Source organism: Coregonus lavaretus, assembly GCF_964263955.1.
Source record: "Coregonus lavaretus genome assembly, chromosome: 39".
In the NCBI taxonomy this organism is placed as follows: Eukaryota; Metazoa; Chordata; class Actinopteri; order Salmoniformes; family Salmonidae; genus Coregonus; species Coregonus lavaretus.
In genome coordinates, this window is record NC_140026.1 from 9428345 (window position 1) to 9446845 (window position 18501).

Sequence of the window (18501 nt, forward strand, 5' to 3'; positions counted from 1 at the left end):
ATGTATATTTAAGGGTAGGTTTCTTAATGAACTAGAAAATCTTTGTTATTTCTGGTTGCTTATCAAAAGTTACCTGGCTAACTCATTGATCCTGCTTTGCAGTATAGCCCTTTGCATTTCAAACAACAAAGTGGACACCCTGACACTGTTTTTGACAAATTAATTGAATTGAGACAGGTCTTTATCTTTGGCATTCTCATGATAAGGTGCAGGGCGCCTTCAGAATGAGTGATTACTGGGGTGGTGTTGAGGTGGAGCAACTGAAATGCATATGTTGGGAATTAAAGGCAGAAATACCTTATTTACATAAGTATTCAGACCCTTTGATGATGATGAGATGTTAGTTGGTGGTATGTAATAGTGGTGTATAGATGTTAGTTGGTGGTATGTAATAGTGGTGTATAGATGTTAGTTGGTGGTATGTAATAATGGTGTATAGATGGTAGTTGGTGGTATGTAATAGTGGTATATAGATGTTAGTTGGTGGTATGTAATAGTGGTGTATAGATGTTAGTTGGTGGTATGTAATAGTGGTGTATAGATGTTAGTTGGTGGTATGTAATAGTGGTATATAGATGTTAGTTGGTGGTATGTAATAGTGGTGTATAGATGTTAGTTGGTGGTATGTAATAGTGGTGTATAGATGTTAGTTGGTGGTATGTAATAGTGGTGTATAGATGTTAGTTGGTGGTATGTAATAATGGTGTATAGATGTTAGTTGGTGGTATGTAATAGTGGTATATAGATGTTAGTTGGTGGTATGTAATAGTGGTATATAGATGTTAGTTGGTGGTATGTAATAGTGGTGTATAGATGTTAGTTGGTGGTATGTAATAGTGGTGTATAGATGTTAGTTGGTGGTATGTAATAATGGTGTATAGATGTTAGTTGGTGGTATGTAATAGTGGTGTATAGATGTTAGTTGGTGGTATGTAATAGTGGTGTATAGATGTTAGTTGGTGGTATGTAATAGTGGTGTATAGATGTTAGTTGGTGGTATGTAATAGTGGTATATAGATGTTAGTTGGTGGTATGTAATAGTGGTATATAGATGTTAGTTGGTGGTATGTAATAGTGGTATATAGATGTTAGTTGGTGGTATGTAATAGTGGTATATAGATGTTAGTTGGTGGTATGTAATAGTGGTGTATAGATGTTAGTTGGTGGTATGTAATAATGGTGTATAGATGTTAGTTGGTGGTATGTAATAGTGGTGTATAGATGTTAGTTGGTGGTATGTAATAGTGGTGTATAGATGTTAGTTGGTGGTATGTAATAGTGGTGTATAGATGTTAGTTGGTGGTATGTAATAGTGGTATATAGATGTTAGTTGGTGGTATGTAATAGTGGTGTATAGATGTTAGTTGGTGGTATGTAATAGTGGTGTATAGATGTTAGTTGGTGGTATGTAATAATGGTGTATAGATGTTAGTTGGTGGTATGTAATAGTGGTGTATAGATGTTAGTTGGTGGTATGTAATAGTGGTGTATAGATGTTAGTTGGTGGTATGTAATAGTGGTGTATAGATGTTAGTTGGTGGTATGTAATAGTGGTATATAGATGTTAGTTGGTGGTATGTAATAGTGGTATATAGATGTTAGTTGGTGGTATGTAATAGTGGTGTATAGATGTTAGTTGGTGGTATGTAATAGTGGTATATAGATGTTAGTTGGTGGTATGTAATAGTGGTATATAGATGTTAGTTGGTGGTATGTAATAGTGGTGTATAGATGTTAGTTGGTGATATGTAATAGTGGTGTATATATGTTAGTTGGTGGTATGTAATAATGGTGTATAGATGTTAGTTGGTGGTATGTAATAATGGTGTATAGATGTTAGTTGGTGATATGTAATAATGGTGTATAGATGTTAGTTGGTGATATGTAATAGTGGTATATAGATGTTAGTTGGTGGTATGTAATAGTGGTATATAGATGTTAGTTGGTGATATGTAATAGTGGTATATAGATGTTAGTTGGTGGTATGTAATAGTGGTGTATAGATGTTAGTTGGTGATATGTAATAATGGTGTATAGATGTTAGTTGGTGGTATGTAATAGTGGTATATAGATGTTAGTTGGTGGTATGTAATAGTGGTGTATAGATGTTAGTTGGTGGTATGTAATAGTGGTATATAGATGTTAGTTGGTGATATGTAATAGTTGTATATAGATGTTAGTTGGTGGTATGTAATAGTGGTGTATAGATGTTAGTTGGTGATATGTAATAGTGGTGTATAGATGTTAGTTGGTGGTATGTAATAGTGGTGTATAGATGTTAGTTGGTGATATGTAATAGTGGTATATAGATGTTAGTTGGTGATATGTAATAGTGGTATATAGATGTTAGTTGGTGGTATGTAATAGTGGTGTATAGATGTTAGTTGGTGGTATGTAATAATGGTGTATAGATGTTAGTTGGTGGTATGTAATAGTGGTGTATAGATGTTAGTTGGTGGTATGTAATAGTGGTGTATAGATGTTAGTTGGTGGTATGTAATAGTGGTGTATAGATGTTAGTTGGTGGTATGTAATAGTGGTATATAGATGTTAGTTGGTGGTATGTAATAGTGGTGTATAGATGTTAGTTGGTGGTATGTAATAGTGGTATATAGATGTTAGTTGGTGGTATGTAATAATGGTGTATAGATGTTAGTTGGTGGTATGTAATAGTGGTATATAGATGTTAGTTGGTGGTATGTAATAGTGGTATATAGATGTTAGTTGGTGGTATGTAATAGTGGTATATAGATGTTAGTTGGTGGTATGTAATAATGGTGTATAGATGTTAGTTGGTGGTATGTAATAGTGGTATATAGATGTTAGTTGGTGGTATGTAATAGTGGTATATAGATGTTAGTTGGTGGTATGTAATAATGGTGTATAGATGTTAGTTGGTGGTATGTAATAGTGGTATATAGATGTTAGTTGGTGGTATGTAATAGTGGTATATAGATGTTAGTTGGTGGTGTGTAATAGTGGTGTATAGATGTTAGTTGGTGGTATGTAATAGTGGTGTATAGATGTTAGTTGGTGGTATGTAATAATGGTGTATAGATGTTAGTTGGTGGTATGTAATAGTGGTGTATAGATGTTAGTTGGTGGTGTGTAATAGTGGTGTATAGATGTTAGTTGGTGGTATGTAATAGTGGTGTATAGATGTTAGTTGGTGGTATGTAATAATGGTGTATAGATGTTAGTTGGTGGTATGTAATAGTGGTGTATAGATGTTAGTTGGTGGTATGTAATAGTGGTGTATAGATGTTAGTTGGTGATATGTAATAGTGGTGTATAGATGTTAGTTGGTGGTATGTAATAGTGGTGTATAGATGTTAGTTGGTGGTATGTAATAGTGGTGTATAGATGGTAGTTGGTGGTATGTAATAGTGGTATATAGATGTTAGTTGGTGGTATGTAATAGTGGTGTATAGATGTTAGTTGGTGGTATGTAATAATGGTGTATAGATGTTAGTTGGTGGTATGTAATAATGGTGTATAGATGTTAGTTGGTGGTATGTAATAATGGTGTATAGATGTTAGTTGGTGGTATGTAATAATGGTGTATAGATGTTAGTTGGTGGTATGTAATAGTGGTGTATAGATGTTAGTTGGTGGTATGTAATAGTGGTATATAGATGTTAGTTGGTGGTATGTAATAGTGGTGTATAGATGTTAGTTGGTGGTATGTAATAGTGGTGTATAGATGTTAGTTGGTGGTATGTAATAGTGGTGTATAGATGTTAGTTGGTGGTATGTAATAGTGGTGTATAGATGTTAGTTGGTGGTATGTAATAATGGTGTATAGATGTTAGTTGGTGGTATGTAATAATGGTGTATAGATGTTAGTTGGTGGTATGTAATAGTGGTGTATAGATGTTAGTTGGTGGTATGTAATAGTGGTGTATAGATGTTAGTTGGTGGTATGTAATAGTGGTGTATAGATGTTAGTTGGTGGTATGTAATAATGGTGTATAGATGTTAGTTGGTGGTATGTAATAGTGGTGTATAGATGTTAGTTGGTGGTATGTAATAGTGGTATATAGATGTTAGTTGGTGGTATGTAATAATGGTGTATAGATGTTAGTTGGTGGTGTGTAATAATGGTGTATAGATGTTAGTTGGTGGTATGTAATAATGGTGTATAGATGTTAGTTGGTGGTATGTAATAGTGGTGTATAGATGTTAGTTGGTGGTGTGTAATAATGGTGTATAGATGTTAGTTGGTGGTATGTAATAATGGTGTATAGATGTTAGTTGGTGGTATGTAATAATGGTGTATAGATGTTAGTTGGTGGTATGTAATAGTGGTGTATAGATGTTAGTTGGTGGTATGTAATAATGGTGTATAGATGTTAGTTGGTGGTATGTAATAATGGTGTATAGATGTTAGTTGGTGGTATGTAATAGTGGTATATAGATGTTAGTTGGTGGTATGTAATAATGGTGTATAGATGTTAGTTGGTGGTATGTAATAGTGGTATATAGATGTTAGTTGGTGGTATGTAATAGTGGTATATAGATGTTAGTTGGTGGTATGTAATAATGGTGTATAGATGTTAGTTGGTGGTATGTAATAGTGGTGTATAGATGTTAGTTGGTGGTATGTAATAGTGGTATATAGATGTTAGTTGGTGGTATGTAATAATGGTGTATAGATGTTAGTTGGCGGTATGTAATAGTGGTATATAGATGTTAGTTGGTGGTATGTAATAATGGTGTATAGATGTTAGTTGGTGGTATGTAATAATGGTGTATAGATGTTAGTTGGTGATGAAATGTTTTCCTTTTCCCCCTTCCTTTTTTATATTACAAAATGTAACGTGATTGGCCCCACTCTACCGCACTGTATGTGGTGGGATGCGCAAAGAAAATGTGAGAATGTCTTGATACCAAAGAAGAAGAAGAGGAGCGTTGCATCAGATGATACAGTATATAAAATAATAATATAATATGCCATTTAGCAGACGCTTTTATCCAAAGCGACTTACAGTCATGTGCGCATACATTTTTACGTATGGGTGGTCCCGGGGATCGAACCCACTACCTTGGCGTTACAAGCGCCGTGCTCTACCAGCTGAGCTACAGAGGACCACAGCTACAAATACACAATATCTAAATAATCGTAATCTCTTTATGTACAGTACCAACCATTTATATAACACAGTTCTTTATATAGTCCCGTGTAGCTCAGTTGGTAGAGCATGGCGTTTGCAACGCCAGGGTTGTGGGTTCGATTCCCACGGGGGGCCAGTATGGTTTTTGAGTGATTGTCCAGTCTTCAGCATATCAATGCCACAACAAAAATGGCTGCCAGTTTTGCCAACTGTTGATGCTGCAACTGGCTCCGGTGGATCCAAGATGGCCGTTGGTTCTGCCAACTGTGACTGCTGAGGTCCAGCTCCTCACAGAGCCACCATGTCTGTCTGTTTCCTCCTGCTCTGGTCCACACTGCTGGCCCTCTTCATCTGGTACACCACCTTAGCTGCCTCATCAGAGAGGGCCTGGGAACACACACAGGGAGCGGGGTGAGGGCATGTTTCTGGACTAGACGTTCGTTCACGGGAGTAGACTCGGAGGCCTGTAGGTCCTTGGTCGTAAGTGAGTGAGTTCTGTAATTCCATGAGAGATACTGTAATTGATATTAACTTTTTATCAAATAGTTTGACAACCCTGTTTGTAAGCTTTCAAAGTATATCAAACAAAACCGTTTATCTTTTTCAGTGGTGAAGACCGCAGTCTTCACGGTCGAGTGGGGTACGCAAAACGCGTAAACTTTGAGCACCTCTATCTTCTGAATGTTTTGGCATTCAGGTCCAAAAAGTAACATTCTCACAACTTCTACCATGGGCAAACATGTATGGAAGGTTTTACAAATTGATTAATATGGTTTTGCAAAATGTAGAAGTTCTTCAACAACAATAGTAATTGATACAACTGAGAGAGCGAGAAAAACAGATTATGAAGTACCTGAGAGTGGTGCCATGGGTGGTGTGACAGATGTGACCGGTGTAGCTTTTCTCTTCCTTTTCTGTGCTGCAGTTTGAGAAAAAGTAGTGTTAGACAGAGCATGTTGCATGAAAACCCTTTTCAACGTTTTTACATCAATACCTCTGGAGGAAGCTGCAGAGGTTTTGGAGGAGGCGGAGATGACTTGAGGGCTGGTGCTATGTACTGTAGATATATAAAGATATATATATATTTTTTTACATTGCTGTTTTATAAAACAGATAACAAACAGTAATTTTTTCGTAATTTAACATGTGTTTACCTGTGGAGGTGGTGGTATTCAAATTGCAGGGGGCAGGGACACCAGACGAGGCTGCTATGGTGATGTGACCAGGGGAGACGGAGGAGGCAGTTGGTCCAGAGGAGGCCGTGTTGGTGGTGACAGACAGGGTGGGTGGTGCGCATTGGGGTGGTGGTGGACAAAACCGCCGACGATGGCTTGGAGGAGCTGGTGTTTGTAATGGTGGGGTTGAGGGGCCGACGATGGTGTGGCTGGGAGAGTAGGCATGTGGCCTTCTTCTGCAGCTGGGGACTCCGGCGGCTCCTACAGGTGTTGCACACTGGGAGGCACTGGCAGTGGTGATGCAGCTGTCAGGAGTGGTTCCAGCAGGGGGTCCAGCAGAGGCGATGGCGTCAATGGTCTCATCCATGGCAGCCCTCTCCTGTGCCCTCTGTGTTCTGAGAGCTGCCCGACGCTCTTTCTCCTCTGCCCCGGCCCTCTCCTTCTCACCCCTCTCCTGCCACTGGCGCGTGTATTCCTCCCCGGTGAGGCATGTGGCGACCACAGGGAGTCTTCTGTATCGGTCCAGCAAGGATGTGCCCCAGGTCCTTCGCTATCAGCCCCCCCTCTATTAGGGGGTGCTCTTCTAGAGCTAGGGATAGGACTGGAGCAGCGTCTGGGACTGGGGCAGGACTGAGGGTCCTCCTGTGGTCGCTGGGGAGGAGGTGCTGATGGATGGCACAGTGCTGCTGGTTCCAGTAGAGGCGGTGTTGGGACCCGGTAGGGTCCGAGACGGCATTAAACAGGACCCTTCAATGGCTGAAGGGTCAAAAGGGAAGAGGCCACACTTCTTAAACCCTTCCACCACATAGCGCATGTCCTTGCATCGCTGGTACGGGTAGCGGAATACTCTGGCAAATTCTGATTTGTTTACCATGTAGGAGTGGTCAAAATGGCTAAGGTCTCCAGCTACCTTGGAGAACTCAGCCTTTAAAAGGGCCAAAGTATGCCACGTCCAGCGGCTGCAGGACATGGGTGCAGTGTGGTGGAAGACAAAGAAGTAGAACCCCTTCCCTTAGTGCCGCCGCGAGCACCTCCGGGTCCATGTGGCTCTTGTGCCCATCGAAGAGGAGAAGGAGAGGGCGCTCCTTCACTGCATGCTTAATGAAGTGCTGAAACCACTTCCTGAACAGGTCCCCGTCAATGTAGCCACTGCTTGACCGTCCATACAAGGCTTGGGGGGGGGGCCTCCCAGTGTGTAGTAGCCACCGGGGAAACACTTGGGGTAGATGATGAACGGGGGGACGTCCTCCCCAGCTGCGTTGAAGCAGGCCAGCACTGTGATGTGCTCCTTGGTCCCCGGAGCCTGCTGGTACACGTGTTTTGCGCCCCGGGGAGCCAGGACTTTGTGCCTGCTCTGGTCGCTACGAAACCCAGACTCATCGCAGTTATAGATTTGTCTGGGTTTCTCCCTCAACCCACTCTCCTCCAAGTGCTTCTCATAAGAAGTGAAGAAGGTGTCCATCGTCGGACGTGTGGCACACTCAGCTCTCCCCCTATCCAGGGTGTCCGGCCTCCTCATGCTTAGGTTCTTGTGCCTCCTCCTGAACATTTCCCACCACCTCTTCCCCAGTGGTGGGATTGTTTCCCCTGGGTGCCGAAACCTACAATAGAATAGAATATATAATTGTCCATCCAGGATGAAAATGTTTGTTTTGGCATCACCATACACATCCACATTTACATCACACACATTGAGAACAGTCAGTCCACCAATCTACATACATAAACACATAGAACACCCCCCTACAGAAGATGGCTTCCTCCAATGACTTATGTGGAATGTAATGGAACCGAGATTCATGATCAAGGGCTACCTCTCAGCTAGTTGAGGAACGCTCAACTCCGTTCTCTTATATCGAGGCGGAGTTGAGTTTTGATAACTGGTCGCGGGATTGAATAGCAACAACATTAAGTCACCATCAGTCGATTCTTGTAATAACAATAATACATGTCAATTATGAAAACGCATATCATTACCTATGTTTGTCCTGTACAACTGCGGTCCTTCCGCGGGGTGTTGATATTAATAATTTTAATAAAAACTTTTCGCGAATACAACCACGACTTAGTCCTCATGTGTTACTCAACTCAGCGCGAATGTGCATGTGTCAATTGAATCGGGAATCCTTGGGAAAGACCCTAAACCCTAACCATTTTAAATTTAAACTTCAATGGGGTAGGAACGTCCCAATCACGGACCCAATTGAATCTCAGCTTACGTAGTACGAGCAACACATGAGGAAAAAGTTGGTGGTTGTATTCGCTAAAAGTGTGAATATCAGGACCGCAGTTGTACAGGACAAAATAGGTACAGGTATGCGTTTTCAGAATTGAAATTTTTACAAGAATTGACTGATGGTGACTCAGTGTTGTTGCTAGCAAATACCGCAACCAGTTATCAAAACTCAACTCCGCCTCGATATAACAGAATGGAGTTGAGAGTTCCTCAGCTACACCTCACCTTGCGCTCTTACCATTGGAGCATTCCATTCCACATTTCCGGATGGAAGCAGGTGTTACTGAAAACACAGCCGGGTGCAACTTTGCTAAACTGCGTTTGTGTTTGGTTCGCGTTGAGTGAATTTTCAAATGACTAGTTCCAGAAAAGATGTTGGGAAATGCGAGAGAGGTAAAATGGTGAGGTAGCTTCTCATAAAAGTTGATTTCATATATTGTTTAAAAATATTACAGGAGTTCCACCTGCAACTGGAAAAATACGTTTTTAAGACACTGGTGCCTTCCAAATCGAGAATGAAGCATCAGCAAGTAAAGGTTGGTTGAAAGTTGTTGTACCGTATTGTCAATAGACCTTCTCTGCTCGACCTTAGGCACAAGCTTTAACTATGCCGCTGGAGGTTCGAGTCCGCTTGGCTAAATAGATAATAGAGATCTATAATTAATGTGTATGATTCAAGTGTTCTATTTAATTATGTGGTTTATAGGTAACCTCTGCACCTCCCCTTTCCTCCAGACTCCATGCAGCTCTTTGTCTCTGAAGAGGAGGTTCCCCCTGAGCAGCAGCACTGTGAGCAGGAGTGGAGCCCCAGTCTGGGGCAGGAGGACCCAGAGCCCACACAGATTAAAGAGGAACAGGAGGAACTCAGGACCAGTCAGGAGGAAGAGCAGCTTCAAGGGCTGGAGGCTGATATCATAGGGTTCATATTTACTCCTCCCTGTGTGAAAAGTGAATGTGATCAGGAAGACCCACTTTGGTCCTTGACTCTTCCCCAAACCCAGACTGTGGAGAACAGAGAGAGTGACTCTAAACCAGTGGATCTCAAACCTTTTGGCACTGGGACCCCCCTAAAGGGTCTCGACGTTCCCTGTGACCCTCCAGATAATCAGAACAATGCCTCCAGCCACAGCTCAGCCGTAAGCAGCGACACCGTAGGACTTGACAGCAGTCCACTATTGGATCCCAGCCCACCATTGGATCCAAACACGTCAATGGGGGAACACTTCCAAACCCAGCACCACGTCTAGAAAAACTCACCACTGCCGTGACTGTGGTGAAACGTTTCCTCTGAAAGCTGACCTGCAGAGGCATGTGACTTTTGCCAAGAAGAGACTCGGCGAATACTGCTTCTGTAATAAACAGTACAACTCCACCTGTAAACTGGAAGCCCCTGTCAGACTCTGTCACGGTGGGAAACCCTGCACCTGCCCTGTTTGTGGCAAGACCTTCAAATACAAAGGTGATCTGTCCAAGCACATGAGGATCCACACAGGAGAGAAACCTTTTAGCTGTGGTGACTGTAGGAAAAGTTTCAATCGCAAGGAGCACCTTTTCAAGCACAAACTGATTCACACAGGAGAGAAACCTTTTAGCTGTGGTGACTGTGGAAAAAGATTCAGTGTCAAGGGGAACCTAACCATGCACAAACAGACTCACACAGGAGAGAAACAACATGGCTGCTCAGTCTGTGGTAAAAGATTCATTCAGAAGACTAATCTGCTGACGTATGTCAAAAACAACCACAAAGAAAGAAAACAGGACAAAGGAAGAAGGAAAGTAAATGAGGACACAGAGAGTGGACTAAGAGTATTGAGATACACACAGAGTGGACTAAGATAGAGTATTGAGATACACCCAAGATCACCTGTGGACTCGTAACTGGTCCTCCTTATCCTGCTCAGTCCAATGTCACGCTAATGATCTAATCTATCTATGTCCCTGTTGCTACTTTGTTCATGAAAGGAGCAATCTGCTGTTCAGACAACTAAGCGGATTTGATAAACAACTGAGGGATAGGGTTGGAGAATTGTAAACACTCAAAATCACAGACAGATCTATTGATCTATTGATCTAATGTTGCCTGGTGCTACTTTGTTCATTAAAGGCAGTCAGAGGTGTAAACTACAATTCAATATTTGCCAAGTTAGCTTGTTAATATTGCCAAAATATTCTGAAATAAGATAAGCACCAAAAGGGCATGGTCTAATTGACTCAACAAATGTATATTTAAGGGTAGGTTTCTTAATGAACTAGAAAATCTTTGTTATTTCTGGTTGCTTATCAAAAGTTACCTGGCTAACTCATTGATCCTGCTTTGCAGTATAGCCCTTTGCATTTCAAACAACAAAGTGGACACCCTGACACTGTTTTTGACAAATTAATTGAATTGAGACAGGTCTTTATCTTTGGCATTCTCATGATAAGGTGCAGGGCGCCTTCAGAATGAGTGATTACTGGGGTGGTGTTGAGGTGGAGCAACTGAAATGCATATGTTGGGAATTAAAGGCAGAAATACCTTATTTACATAAGTATTCAGACCCTTTGATGATGATGAGATGTTAGTTGGTGGTATGTAATAGTGGTGTATAGATGTTAGTTGGTGGTATGTAATAGTGGTGTATAGATGTTAGTTGGTGGTATGTAATAATGGTGTATAGATGGTAGTTGGTGGTATGTAATAGTGGTATATAGATGTTAGTTGGTGGTATGTAATAGTGGTGTATAGATGTTAGTTGGTGGTATGTAATAGTGGTGTATAGATGTTAGTTGGTGGTATGTAATAGTGGTATATAGATGTTAGTTGGTGGTATGTAATAGTGGTGTATAGATGTTAGTTGGTGGTATGTAATAGTGGTGTATAGATGTTAGTTGGTGGTATGTAATAGTGGTGTATAGATGTTAGTTGGTGGTATGTAATAATGGTGTATAGATGTTAGTTGGTGGTATGTAATAGTGGTATATAGATGTTAGTTGGTGGTATGTAATAGTGGTATATAGATGTTAGTTGGTGGTATGTAATAGTGGTGTATAGATGTTAGTTGGTGGTATGTAATAGTGGTGTATAGATGTTAGTTGGTGGTATGTAATAATGGTGTATAGATGTTAGTTGGTGGTATGTAATAGTGGTGTATAGATGTTAGTTGGTGGTATGTAATAGTGGTGTATAGATGTTAGTTGGTGGTATGTAATAGTGGTGTATAGATGTTAGTTGGTGGTATGTAATAGTGGTATATAGATGTTAGTTGGTGGTATGTAATAGTGGTATATAGATGTTAGTTGGTGGTATGTAATAGTGGTATATAGATGTTAGTTGGTGGTATGTAATAGTGGTATATAGATGTTAGTTGGTGGTATGTAATAGTGGTGTATAGATGTTAGTTGGTGGTATGTAATAATGGTGTATAGATGTTAGTTGGTGGTATGTAATAGTGGTGTATAGATGTTAGTTGGTGGTATGTAATAGTGGTGTATAGATGTTAGTTGGTGGTATGTAATAGTGGTGTATAGATGTTAGTTGGTGGTATGTAATAGTGGTATATAGATGTTAGTTGGTGGTATGTAATAGTGGTGTATAGATGTTAGTTGGTGGTATGTAATAGTGGTGTATAGATGTTAGTTGGTGGTATGTAATAATGGTGTATAGATGTTAGTTGGTGGTATGTAATAGTGGTGTATAGATGTTAGTTGGTGGTATGTAATAGTGGTGTATAGATGTTAGTTGGTGGTATGTAATAGTGGTGTATAGATGTTAGTTGGTGGTATGTAATAGTGGTATATAGATGTTAGTTGGTGGTATGTAATAGTGGTATATAGATGTTAGTTGGTGGTATGTAATAGTGGTGTATAGATGTTAGTTGGTGGTATGTAATAGTGGTATATAGATGTTAGTTGGTGGTATGTAATAGTGGTATATAGATGTTAGTTGGTGGTATGTAATAGTGGTGTATAGATGTTAGTTGGTGATATGTAATAGTGGTGTATATATGTTAGTTGGTGGTATGTAATAATGGTGTATAGATGTTAGTTGGTGGTATGTAATAATGGTGTATAGATGTTAGTTGGTGATATGTAATAATGGTGTATAGATGTTAGTTGGTGATATGTAATAGTGGTATATAGATGTTAGTTGGTGGTATGTAATAGTGGTATATAGATGTTAGTTGGTGGTATGTAATAGTGGTATATAGATGTTAGTTGGTGGTATGTAATAGTGGTGTATAGATGTTAGTTGGTGATATGTAATAATGGTGTATAGATGTTAGTTGGTGGTATGTAATAGTGGTATATAGATGTTAGTTGGTGGTATGTAATAGTGGTGTATAGATGTTAGTTGGTGGTATGTAATAGTGGTATATAGATGTTAGTTGGTGATATGTAATAGTTGTATATAGATGTTAGTTGGTGGTATGTAATAGTGGTGTATAGATGTTAGTTGGTGATATGTAATAGTGGTGTATAGATGTTAGTTGGTGGTATGTAATAGTGGTGTATAGATGTTAGTTGGTGATATGTAATAGTGGTATATAGATGTTAGTTGGTGATATGTAATAGTGGTATATAGATGTTAGTTGGTGGTATGTAATAGTGGTGTATAGATGTTAGTTGGTGGTATGTAATAATGGTGTATAGATGTTAGTTGGTGGTATGTAATAGTGGTGTATAGATGTTAGTTGGTGGTATGTAATAGTGGTGTATAGATGTTAGTTGGTGGTATGTAATAGTGGTGTATAGATGTTAGTTGGTGGTATGTAATAGTGGTATATAGATGTTAGTTGGTGGTATGTAATAGTGGTGTATAGATGTTAGTTGGTGGTATGTAATAGTGGTATATAGATGTTAGTTGGTGGTATGTAATAATGGTGTATAGATGTTAGTTGGTGGTATGTAATAGTGGTATATAGATGTTAGTTGGTGGTATGTAATAGTGGTATATAGATGTTAGTTGGTGGTATGTAATAGTGGTATATAGATGTTAGTTGGTGGTATGTAATAATGGTGTATAGATGTTAGTTGGTGGTATGTAATAGTGGTATATAGATGTTAGTTGGTGGTATGTAATAGTGGTATATAGATGTTAGTTGGTGGTATGTAATAATGGTGTATAGATGTTAGTTGGTGGTATGTAATAGTGGTATATAGATGTTAGTTGGTGGTATGTAATAGTGGTATATAGATGTTAGTTGGTGGTGTGTAATAGTGGTGTATAGATGTTAGTTGGTGGTATGTAATAGTGGTGTATAGATGTTAGTTGGTGGTATGTAATAATGGTGTATAGATGTTAGTTGGTGGTATGTAATAGTGGTGTATAGATGTTAGTTGGTGGTGTGTAATAGTGGTGTATAGATGTTAGTTGGTGGTATGTAATAGTGGTGTATAGATGTTAGTTGGTGGTATGTAATAATGGTGTATAGATGTTAGTTGGTGGTATGTAATAGTGGTGTATAGATGTTAGTTGGTGGTATGTAATAGTGGTGTATAGATGTTAGTTGGTGATATGTAATAGTGGTGTATAGATGTTAGTTGGTGGTATGTAATAGTGGTGTATAGATGTTAGTTGGTGGTATGTAATAGTGGTGTATAGATGGTAGTTGGTGGTATGTAATAGTGGTATATAGATGTTAGTTGGTGGTATGTAATAGTGGTGTATAGATGTTAGTTGGTGGTATGTAATAATGGTGTATAGATGTTAGTTGGTGGTATGTAATAATGGTGTATAGATGTTAGTTGGTGGTATGTAATAATGGTGTATAGATGTTAGTTGGTGGTATGTAATAATGGTGTATAGATGTTAGTTGGTGGTATGTAATAATGGTGTATAGATGTTAGTTGGTGGTATGTAATAGTGGTGTATAGATGTTAGTTGGTGGTATGTAATAGTGGTGTATAGATGTTAGTTGGTGGTATGTAATAGTGGTGTATAGATGTTAGTTGGTGGTATGTAATAATGGTGTATAGATGTTAGTTGGTGGTATGTAATAGTGGTGTATAGATGTTAGTTGGTGGTATGTAATAGTGGTATATAGATGTTAGTTGGTGGTATGTAATAATGGTGTATAGATGTTAGTTGGTGGTGTGTAATAATGGTGTATAGATGTTAGTTGGTGGTATGTAATAATGGTGTATAGATGTTAGTTGGTGGTATGTAATAGTGGTGTATAGATGTTAGTTGGTGGTGTGTAATAATGGTGTATAGATGTTAGTTGGTGGTATGTAATAATGGTGTATAGATGTTAGTTGGTGGTATGTAATAATGGTGTATAGATGTTAGTTGGTGGTATGTAATAGTGGTGTATAGATGTTAGTTGGTGGTATGTAATAATGGTGTATAGATGTTAGTTGGTGGTATGTAATAATGGTGTATAGATGTTAGTTGGTGGTATGTAATAGTGGTATATAGATGTTAGTTGGTGGTATGTAATAATGGTGTATAGATGTTAGTTGGTGGTATGTAATAGTGGTATATAGATGTTAGTTGGTGGTATGTAATAGTGGTATATAGATGTTAGTTGGTGGTATGTAATAATGGTGTATAGATGTTAGTTGGTGGTATGTAATAGTGGTGTATAGATGTTAGTTGGTGGTATGTAATAGTGGTATATAGATGTTAGTTGGTGGTATGTAATAATGGTGTATAGATGTTAGTTGGCGGTATGTAATAGTGGTATATAGATGTTAGTTGGTGGTATGTAATAATGGTGTATAGATGTTAGTTGGTGGTATGTAATAATGGTGTATAGATGTTAGTTGGTGATGAAATGTTTTCCTTTTCCCCCTTCCTTTTTTATATTACAAAATGTAACGTGATTGGCCCCACTCTACCGCACTGTATGTGGTGGGATGCGCAAAGAAAATGTGAGAATGTCTTGATACCAAAGAAGAAGAAGAGGAGCGTTGCATCAGATGATACAGTATATAAAATAATAATATAATATGCCATTTAGCAGACGCTTTTATCCAAAGCGACTTACAGTCATGTGCGCATACATTTTTACGTATGGGTGGTCCCGGGGATCGAACCCACTACCTTGGCGTTACAAGCGCCGTGCTCTACCAGCTGAGCTACAGAGGACCACAGCTACAAATACACAATATCTAAATAATCGTAATCTCTTTATGTACAGTACCAACCATTTATATAACACAGTTCTTTATATAGTCCCGTGTAGCTCAGTTGGTAGAGCATGGCGTTTGCAACGCCAGGGTTGTGGGTTCGATTCCCACGGGGGGCCAGTATGGTTTTTGAGTGATTGTCCAGTCTTCAGCATATCAATGCCACAACAAAAATGGCTGCCAGTTTTGCCAACTGTTGATGCTGCAACTGGCTCCGGTGGATCCAAGATGGCCGTTGGTTCTGCCAACTGTGACTGCTGAGGTCCAGCTCCTCACAGAGCCACCATGTCTGTCTGTTTCCTCCTGCTCTGGTCCACACTGCTGGCCCTCTTCATCTGGTACACCACCTTAGCTGCCTCATCAGAGAGGGCCTGGGAACACACACAGGGAGCGGGGTGAGGGCATGTTTCTGGACTAGACGTTCGTTCACGGGAGTAGACTCGGAGGCCTGTAGGTCCTTGGTCGTAAGTGAGTGAGTTCTGTAATTCCATGAGAGATACTGTAATTGATATTAACTTTTTATCAAATAGTTTGACAACCCTGTTTGTAAGCTTTCAAAGTATATCAAACAAAACCGTTTATCTTTTTCAGTGGTGAAGACCGCAGTCTTCACGGTCGAGTGGGGTACGCAAAACGCGTAAACTTTGAGCACCTCTATCTTCTGAATGTTTTGGCATTCAGGTCCAAAAAGTAACATTCTCACAACTTCTACCATGGGCAAACATGTATGGAAGGTTTTACAAATTGATTAATATGGTTTTGCAAAATGTAGAAGTTCTTCAACAACAATAGTAATTGATACAACTGAGAGAGCGAGAAAAACAGATTATGAAGTACCTGAGAGTGGTGCCATGGGTGGTGTGACAGATGTGACCGGTGTAGCTTTTCTCTTCCTTTTCTGTGCTGCAGTTTGAGAAAAAGTAGTGTTAGACAGAGCATGTTGCATGAAAACCCTTTTCAACGTTTTTACATCAATACCTCTGGAGGAAGCTGCAGAGGTTTTGGAGGAGGCGGAGATGACTTGAGGGCTGGTGCTATGTACTGTAGATATATAAAGATATATATATATTTTTTTACATTGCTGTTTTATAAAACAGATAACAAACAGTAATTTTTTCGTAATTTAACATGTGTTTACCTGTGGAGGTGGTGGTATTCAAATTGCAGGGGGCAGGGACACCAGACGAGGCTGCTATGGTGATGTGACCAGGGGAGACGGAGGAGGCAGTTGGTCCAGAGGAGGCCGTGTTGGTGGTGACAGACAGGGTGGGTGGTGCGCATTGGGGTGGTGGTGGACAAAACCGCCGACGATGGCTTGGAGGAGCTGGTGTTTGTAATGGTGGGGTTGAGGGGCCGACGATGGTGTGGCTGGGAGAGTAGGCATGTGGCCTTCTTCTGCAGCTGGGGACTCCGGCGGCTCCTACAGGTGTTGCACACTGGGAGGCACTGGCAGTGGTGATGCAGCTGTCAGGAGTGGTTCCAGCAGGGGGTCCAGCAGAGGCGATGGCGTCAATGGTCTCATCCATGGCAGCCCTCTCCTGTGCCCTCTGTGTTCTGAGAGCTGCCCGACGCTCTTTCTCCTCTGCCCCGGCCCTCTCCTTCTCACCCCTCTCCTGCCACTGGCGCGTGTATTCCTCCCCGGTGAGGCATGTGGCGACCACAGGGAGTCTTCTGTATCGGTCCAGCAAGGATGTGCCCCAGGTCCTTCGCTATCAGCCCCCCCTCTATTAGGGGGTGCTCTTCTAGAGCTAGGGATAGGACTGGAGCAGCGTCTGGGACTGGGGCAGGACTGAGGGTCCTCCTGTGGTCGCTGGGGAGGAGGTGCTGATGGATGGCACAGTGCTGCTGGTTCCAGTAGAGGCGGTGTTGGGACCCGGTAGGGTCCGAGACGGCATTAAACAGGACCCTTCAATGGCTGAAGGGTCAAAAGGGAAGAGGCCACACTTCTTAAACCCTTCCACCACATAGCGCATGTCCTTGCATCGCTGGTACGGGTAGCGGAATACTCTGGCAAATTCTGATTTGTTTACCATGTAGGAGTGGTCAAAATGGCTAAGGTCTCCAGCTACCTTGGAGAACTCAGCCTTTAAAAGGGCCAAAGTATGCCACGTCCAGCGGCTGCAGGACATGGGTGCAGTGTGGTGGAAGACAAAGAAGTAGAACCCCTTCCCTTAGTGCCGCCGCGAGCACCTCCGGGTCCATGTGGCTCTTGTGCCCATCGAAGAGGAGAAGGAGAGGGCGCTCCTTCACTGCATGCTTAATGAAGTGCTGAAACCACTTCCTGAACAGGTCCCCGTCAATGTAGCCACTGCTTGACCGTCCATACAAGGCTTGGGGGGGGGGCCTCCCAGTGTGTAGTAGCCACCGGGGAAACACTTGGGGTAGATGATGAACGGGGGGACGTCCTCCCCAGCTGCGTTGAAGCAGGCCAGCACTGTGATGTGCTCCTTGGTCCCCGGAGCCTGCTGGTACACGTGTTTTGCGCCCCGGGGAGCCAGGACTTTGTGCCTGCTCTGGTCGCTACGAAACCCAGACTCATCGCAGTTATAGATTTGTCTGGGTTTCTCCCTCAACCCACTCTCCTCCAAGTGCTTCTCATAAGAAGTGAAGAAGGTGTCCATCGTCGGACGTGTGGCACACTCAGCTCTCCCCCTATCCAGGGTGTCCGGCCTCCTCATGCTTAGGTTCTTGTGCCTCCTCCTGAACATTTCCCACCACCTCTTCCCCAGTGGTGGGATTGTTTCCCCTGGGTGCCGAAACCTACAATAGAATAGAATATATAATTGTCCATCCAGGATGAAAATGTTTGTTTTGGCATCACCATACACATCCACATTTACATCACACACATTGAGAACAGTCAGTC

The 18501-nt window shown here is 41.1% G+C and overlaps 3 protein-coding genes across 3 annotated transcripts in view; 1 reads left to right on the plus strand and 2 right to left on the minus strand.

The window, feature by feature from the left end:
- Positions 1-18501, plus strand: part of LOC311112696 (uncharacterized protein) — a gene marked incomplete at both ends in the record, with an annotated part of 92900 nt that overhangs the window by 45965 nt on the left and 28434 nt on the right. The window lies entirely within an intron of this gene.
- LOC311113025 (uncharacterized protein) lies at positions 5914-6803 on the minus strand. Its single transcript, XM_084156148.1, has 3 exons — positions 6269-6803; positions 6109-6171; positions 5914-6033 (listed from the first exon to the last, which is right to left on the minus strand). Exons 1-3 carry the CDS (start codon positions 6654-6656, stop codon positions 5957-5959), a joined length of 528 nt encoding a protein of 175 aa, XP_084012274.1. The 5' UTR covers positions 6657-6803; the 3' UTR covers positions 5914-5956.
- Positions 16419-17308, minus strand: LOC311112609 (uncharacterized protein). The gene is made up of 3 exons (XM_084155757.1): positions 16774-17308; positions 16614-16676; positions 16419-16538 (listed from the first exon to the last, which is right to left on the minus strand). The coding sequence occupies exons 1-3, from the start codon at positions 17159-17161 to the stop codon at positions 16462-16464; spliced, it is 528 nt and encodes a 175-aa protein (XP_084011883.1). The 5' UTR covers positions 17162-17308; the 3' UTR covers positions 16419-16461.